Raw genomic sequence first — 6,877 nt, forward strand, 5'->3', positions numbered from 1 at the left:
ACCCCTGACACGGTTGTGCCGGTGTTCGTGTGTTTTCCTTTCCACTTTAATCTCCGCTTTCTCATGACCCCCAGCTTACGGAAAGAAGAGCTCAGTGCCATTTCGGGGCCAAACGAATTTGCTGAGTTCTACAACAGACTGAAGCAGATTAAGGAATTTCACAGGAAGCACCCCAATGAGGTCAGTAGTTGGTCTGCTTCCAAAGACCTGGTGACCTGTGCTCTGCTGGACATCACCCCCTCCTCCCTGTTTAATTGCCTTAATATACAAGTATCAGGTACACTAGAACACCCCTTGGGAAGAGATGCCCAGGGTGAGGTGGTGCAGCCGGGGCAGTCCATGCAATCCTGTGAGAGAGGGGTGGGCAGGAGGTGCGCGATGCTGGCGTGCTCTCCGCTGTGTTTAGCTCAGGAACGTTCTCCTGCCGAGCTCGCTCTGGCTCTTACAAAAAGTCTGAAGTCAGGCCTTTCTTCTTTGTGCAAAAGTGATGGTGAAGAAATGCTTTGGATACCTTTTCGGTTGCCAGTTCTACTGTTTGCAACCTATTGTGATTTTGTATTAATTATTCTGGGACATCAGCTGAAGTAATGTTTTTTTCTGTAACTTCTGTCCGTTCCCAAAGATCTGTGTTCCGATGTCAGTGGAGTTTGAGGAGCTGTTGAAGGCCAGAGACAACCCGAGTGAGGAAGCTCAAAGTAAGTTTGTAGTTTTTCTCAGTGAAAATATGACAGTTGCTTGAGAGAAATGATTTAATGAGTTGATCCATTTTGGATGTTTCAGAGTTCCACCTCCCTTTTACTAAATGACTTCTGAAAATTGTTTCTTTTGTCATTTAAATTCTCCCAAACTGCAGCGCCAGGGAGTATTCCACAGTGGTGGTGCTCCTCTTGGGGAGTGTTGCAGTGTGCTCCCGCTGGTCAGTGTCTGATCAGGGATCTCTCCCGCAGATCTGGTGGAGTTCACGGATGAGGAGGGGTACGGGCGTTACCTGGATCTGCACGATTGTTATCTCAAGTACATTAACCTGAAATCCTCAGAGGTGAGAAGCTGCACATGCCTGGGCAACTTCGGTGCTTTAGGCCCAGGGGTTTTTCATTGGTGGGTTCATGGTTATTTTATTTTTCTGATGTGAATAAGTTTATTTCCAAGTAGCTTTTTCAAAGTCACTTTGTTGCGTGTAGGGCTTGACAGCGTCTGAATTCTGAATGCTGCTTCATGACTCTCCTCTTTTTTCCCTTCACTTGACATCTCTCTGTCATAATATAATGATGACTTTGTAAAAAGTCCCTGTTTTCTGCTACCAAGTGCCCTGGGGTGTCAGAGCACAGAGAAACCCCAGGCCCCTGCGTCCAGGGTAACGGCACGAGCTCGTGCTTCTCTTCTGGTCTGGGGACTGGCAACCAGACATTAATTTGGCTGCATTGGTATAAAGCCTGACTCCAACTTTTTCATTCTTAGAAATTGGATTACATCACTTACTTATCCACATTTGACCAACTCTTCGATATTCCCAAAGAGAGAAAAAATGCTGAATATAAGAGGTGAGCCTTTTTGCCTACCTGCTGCAGTTGGTGAGAAGGAATTTGGGTTTTACGTGTACCACTGGTAAGAGCAGAGTTGACAGTCAAACTTCACTCATGTAAATCGGATCACTGAGCTACAGCAGCTCTGTTGTGTGTGGCTGAGCCCTGAAAAAAACACTCAGCACAGCAAGAAGTGTGAAAAGCCACGTTCTAGTGCGGGGAAGGACCTTGCTTTACCCTTGTAACTGCTGCATCTAGAAATCCTGTGTAAAAAACTCATAATCTTGATGGTTTCCTTTTGGAGTGCTGGAGGGTAATTGCCTCCCAAAGATGTGTTAGAGGTTCATACTGAATCACTTGTGCTGGTGTTTGCTCTGCCAGGTACCTGGAAATGCTTCTTGAGTACCTGCAGGATTACACAGATCGAGTGAAACCGTTACTGGACCAGAATGAACTTTTTGGGAAAATTCAGACCGAGTTTGAGAAGAAGTGGGAAAATGGAACGTTCCCTGGCTGGCCGGTGAGCAGTCGTTAGGCCGGTGTGGATGCTTCTGATGCGCAAGAGGTTTTCTGTGAATCACTTGGTGTTAAGTGTGATAGCACGGTGTGAGGTTTTGTGTCGCGAAGGTGCAATTTAATGCTACCTTGAATTCGAAAACCAACGTAACCAGCTTGAAACTAACCTTTGTTAAGGTTTGCTTGCTCTATATCTTTTCTGTTGTTCCATTGCTTGGTTTAGTGAGACACTTCATGAAATGAGCTGCTTCTCTTGAGGTTAGAATATTTTATTGCATGAAGTGTTACAGGACATCACAAAGACCCCGTGTGTGACTTTTCTTGGCAGAAAGAGACCAGCAGCGCACTCACTCATGCTGGAGCCCACCTGGACCTCTCGGCGTTTTCCTCTTGGGAGGTATGTGTCCGGTTCTCTGTGCTTAGTGCTAAATGGGGAGCAGGTGGAAGCTTAGTCACTTTGCTGCTTTTCATAATTTTATCTCTGGCTCTGTGCTCTCTGCATAGAGCTTTGAATATGCTGCTGACATTTCTCCCGTTAGGCGAGGTTTAACTTGAAAGAACTGGTCAGGTTTGTCACACTGCTGGTGTTTCAGTGAGGAGTGGTGCACCCTTGCAGCCCTTCCTTGAATGCTCTTCGTTGTTTGTTGGGTGCTTGGTTTTTTTTCTTTTTTAGTCGGTTAAAACGGACATACATCCATACTGTATTTGTTTAACAGCTCCTCTCCTATTGTGATTTACTTGAATTGAACAGGAATTGGCCTCCCTGGGACTGGACAGGTTAAAATCAGCTTTACTGGCCCTGGGACTGAAATGTGGCGGGTAAGGTGCAGTCTCCTTACAGTTCCTTTCCCATTTTTGAGGTTTTCCTGTCTTGCATTCCTTTATGGGAAACTTACTCTGTCATCTCTGTTGTACAAGAATTACTTTAACAATGTTTGAAAGACGAAACTTTGATAACCCACCAGGGGATCCTGTGATGTTTCTTGAAGTGTCCCATACTGAAGAATTGGCTTGAGGAATGGAGACAAATAGGATAGGAAATCTCATGGTTTCTTGAGAGCTGACTTCAGAATTCTGTTGCATCAATTCAGATAGTTCTCAGGAAATGTAAAAGCATAGTTTGGACTTGTCTCCTCCCCGCTTCTCCACAGGACTCTGGAAGAGCGTGCACAGAGACTTTTCAGCACTAAAGGCAAATCTCTGGAAGCACTTGATCCTTCCTTGTTTGCCAAGAATCCAAAGACAAAAGGAAGCAAACGGTGAGTTCCTGAAGGTCGTTCGGAGGTCAGTGGTGCTACAGTCATGACAGAGAAGCTTGTCATGTTGGACCGAGTAGTCCTGAACCCAATGGAAGATATTGGAGCTGAATTTGTGTGTTTGTGTGCGGTTCAGTTTACACGAGCCAGGTGGTACTTGTTTCTGCTTTCTTGCTGTGTACAAGACAGATCCCTCTTTAAAAGTTCAGTGAGCGCACACATAACGTTTGCAGTTCTGGAATGGACTTCATAAAGTTTCTTGATCTATTTCCAGAGACACTGAAAGGAATAAAGATCTTGCGTTCCTGGAAGCTCAGATTTATGAGTATGTGGAAGTTCTTGGGGTAAGGATTTTATTTGGTCTATGAGCTTTTTTATTTCAGAGCTGTCAAATACTGATTGGCAGGTCAGCCACGTCTGACCAGTGCTTTCATGGACAGCACACCCACAAGAGTTACTGTCGTGTCCAGAGAAGTAATGTTTTAAAGTGCCTGTTAGCCGATAGCTTTTCGTCAGTAAGTAGAATATGGTGGATTACGTTTATATTTCATTAGTGAATTATTTGTCAGGCCTATCTTGTGCCTATCCCAGACCCAGATACAGAGGCTGCGTGTTCCCTTGTGGAAGCACGTTCTGTCGTTTTGTTGTGTTTTTTTCTTCCCTTCTTCTAGGCACTGCATCAGCGTAAGTAATTTTGTTGTATGCAAACCTTTAGTAGTCCTGCCTGCATGTTCGCCTTAAGTCCTTGCGTCAGTTTGGGGCGATTGTTTTAAGGGGGTGGCCGTTGCTCTTAGCTTCTCACCTTGGAAGTGCTAATAGTGGTACAGGATTTTCATTCCTTGGAAGTAGGAAATGTTTTACTAAAAACTTAATGTGTTGGGCTAAGTAAAGTGAGAGTTCTGCATTTCCTACTGGTCTTCCACTCCGCTTCCTCTGTACATGGAGGAGGTGTTTCACACTGCTCAAGTTGGCTCTTGCTTTGTTGCTGTCGTGTTGTCTGCATGGTTCCTTCTCTCTTCTTGCACTCTAGGAACAGCGACACCTCACTCACGAGAATGTGCAGCGTAAGCAAGCACGGACAGGGGAGGAGAGGGAGGAGGAAGAGGAAGAGCAAATCAGTGAGAGTGAGAGTGAAGACGAAGAAAATGAAATTATTTATAATCCTAAAAATCTGCCACTTGGCTGGGATGGCAAGGTAACCGAGGTTGTCAGGGCTGGAAGAGCAGGCGCCTGCCTCGCCATTTGGGCTGATCTTTGTTTCTCTTCGCTTGTCAGCCAATCCCGTACTGGTTGTATAAATTACATGGATTAAACATCAACTACAATTGTGAGATCTGTGGTAACTACACCTACCGAGGGCCCAAAGCCTTTCAGCGGCACTTTGCAGTAAGTGATGTTTTGCTACAACAGCATCCAGTACTGTGTTTAGATAACCAGTAACTAGTAAAGCCCTGGAGTGCCCGAGTGGCACTTTTTCCCCCTCTTCTGACACCTGGGTCTGGGCTGACGCTGCAGGGCTGTGTGATGGGGACGATGAATGACGTGGGGTGTACCGAGGTCTCCTGCCCGCTCCTGTGCGGTCCCCTCCTGTTGAAACAGTCATTGCAGTGCCCACATCTCGGGGGTGCAGAGTGCCCACTGACTGCCAGCGCCTTGTTACTCTCTGAAATACAGGAAGAACAGGGAGCAGATTTAGGCTTCTTCTATTTTGATTTGTGTTGTGATAGTATTTGTTTCACCCTGTTTGATGTTAATACGTCTTTTTGGTCTTTGGCATTGTGGAGGAAGTGGTGTTCCCTCTCACACGCTGACCTCTTGCCTCTTCTCCCCAGGAGTGGCGACATGCTCACGGGATGAGATGCCTGGGAATTCCCAACACTGCCCACTTTGCCAACGTCACACAGATCGAGGACGCAGTCTCACGTAAGTAGTGGTGGCACAACAGGGAACATGTGGCATAAGAACGCTTGTATGGGCTCACACCAAAAATTTGTCTTGCTTGCTGAAGTGACAGTGTTTTAAACAGAAGGAAAAAAAAAAGCTCGTGTATGTTTTACTAGATTAAAAACTAGTGTAACAAGGGAAATGACATCTGATCCTGTATGGCTCTGTATTTCCAGTGTGGGCAAAGCTGAAACAACAGAAGGCTTCGGAGAGATGGCAGCCCGATACAGAGGTGAGGTGCTGGGGGGGCATTGGGGTATCTCTAGTCCTGTGTTTGTGGGAACCCCTGTTTCCGTTGCACGGGCTGTCTGGCTCCGTCAGAAGAATTTCTGCGAGTCCCCTGCTTGCTCGAGAGAGAAGTAGGGACCCACAGAGCTTCTTGCCCGTCTCCTCTGAGGGGTGATTTGTGAAGGGCCCTTCTCAGGCTGTGCTGGGAGGGTTCTGACAGGGCAGACTCCGTCCGTTGCGCAAGAATCCTTTAGCGCTCCGTTTTACCAACGTCCTCTCTGTTTTGTGAGGCGGAAAAGGAACTGTTGTGAGCTGTGTGTTCACTTAGACTGGTGCCTGAGTCAGGCTGGGTCCAGGTGTCTCTAAACTGTTCACTCCGTTCTAGGAGGAATACGAGGATTCCAGTGGGAATGTGGTGAATAAAAAGACCTATGAGGATTTGAAACGTCAAGGGCTGCTGTAGCTTCTCCCAAGTGAAGGATTTCACATCTGAAAAGCAAGTGGAGAAGCGTGAGCAGCTGTGACCCTTCTTCAGTTTCTGGATTTTCTATGTGCATGAATATAGATTTCAAGGATGCTTTATTGAATCACTTTCTAGTAAGCCCCTTGTGAAAAGCAGACTTGTGACGTCATTTTATATTAAAAAGAAAACCCTGAAAAATAAACCAATTTTAATTTAGGAAGTGCTGAGAAACTTGTCTCTTTTTTGCTGGAAGGAAGAGATTTGATTATGGTATTTTTAATACACTTTTTATGAAGTTTCAATTGACGGAAGCAATTGTTTCTCTTATTCTTCTGACAGAAATTTTTATGATGAGGGCTGACTTTCTGTAACGCACACATGAACAATTGCACGCCAACGAGTAACGGTCCTAGGCTGTACGTTGCTTTAAGCATATGGCTTTATTTGGGCTCCTTTGCAAAACAAATCTGTTTGGCTTGCGTTGCTGCCTGTACCTCAGCTCTGTCTCCCTGCGGAGTTTTGGCCACGGAGATTTTTTTCAGGGCGTTAATTAAGCTTGATTTAGGCTGGGCTGTGTGTGTGGTTTGTGGTAATTTCAGCACTGTTGTTGACTGGAAAAATTCTAGCCCGAGTCCTTCCTTTGGTCACTCTTGAGCTGCGGTGCAGGAGGATTGTGAGAGGAGCACAGGATGCATTCAGATGTGACTCTTGTGACTTCAGGAGCATTCTGGGTGCTCAGTGCCGTGCTCGGAGAAGTCTGTACCTACCCCTCGATGTTGGCGCTGCCACACGAATTGCAGGTGCAGCGGGGAGAGAAGAGGCATCGTGCGCAATCCTTGTGCCCCATCCAGCCTCTCGGGCGGGGTTTTTTTTTGGCACAGGGCCGCGATGTCTCGTCTCAAAAAGCCACTTTCTCAGCTGTTGATGCGCTGGGCCATTAGCATCTC

General features: G+C 46.3%; 1 protein-coding gene across 1 annotated transcript; it reads left to right on the forward strand.

Moving 5' to 3' along the window:
* Positions 1-74: 74 nt before the first annotated feature.
* Positions 75-6,150, forward strand: SF3A3 (splicing factor 3a, subunit 3, 60kDa; the record flags this gene model as incomplete). Its single annotated transcript, XM_009866684.1, has 14 exons — positions 75-180; positions 623-695; positions 948-1,039; positions 1,459-1,541; positions 1,905-2,043; positions 2,368-2,436; positions 2,791-2,858; positions 3,191-3,298; positions 3,570-3,639; positions 4,326-4,490; positions 4,571-4,681; positions 5,128-5,218; positions 5,416-5,471; positions 5,853-6,150. Coding segments are annotated over 14 exons (1,309 nt in total), but the record flags the coding sequence as incomplete, so codon positions are not given.
* Positions 6,151-6,877: the final 727 nt, after the last annotated feature.

Source organism: Apaloderma vittatum, unplaced genomic scaffold (genome assembly GCF_000703405.1).
Source record: "Apaloderma vittatum isolate BGI_N311 unplaced genomic scaffold, ASM70340v1 scaffold16933, whole genome shotgun sequence".
NCBI classification, from domain to species: domain Eukaryota; kingdom Metazoa; phylum Chordata; class Aves; order Trogoniformes; family Trogonidae; genus Apaloderma; species Apaloderma vittatum.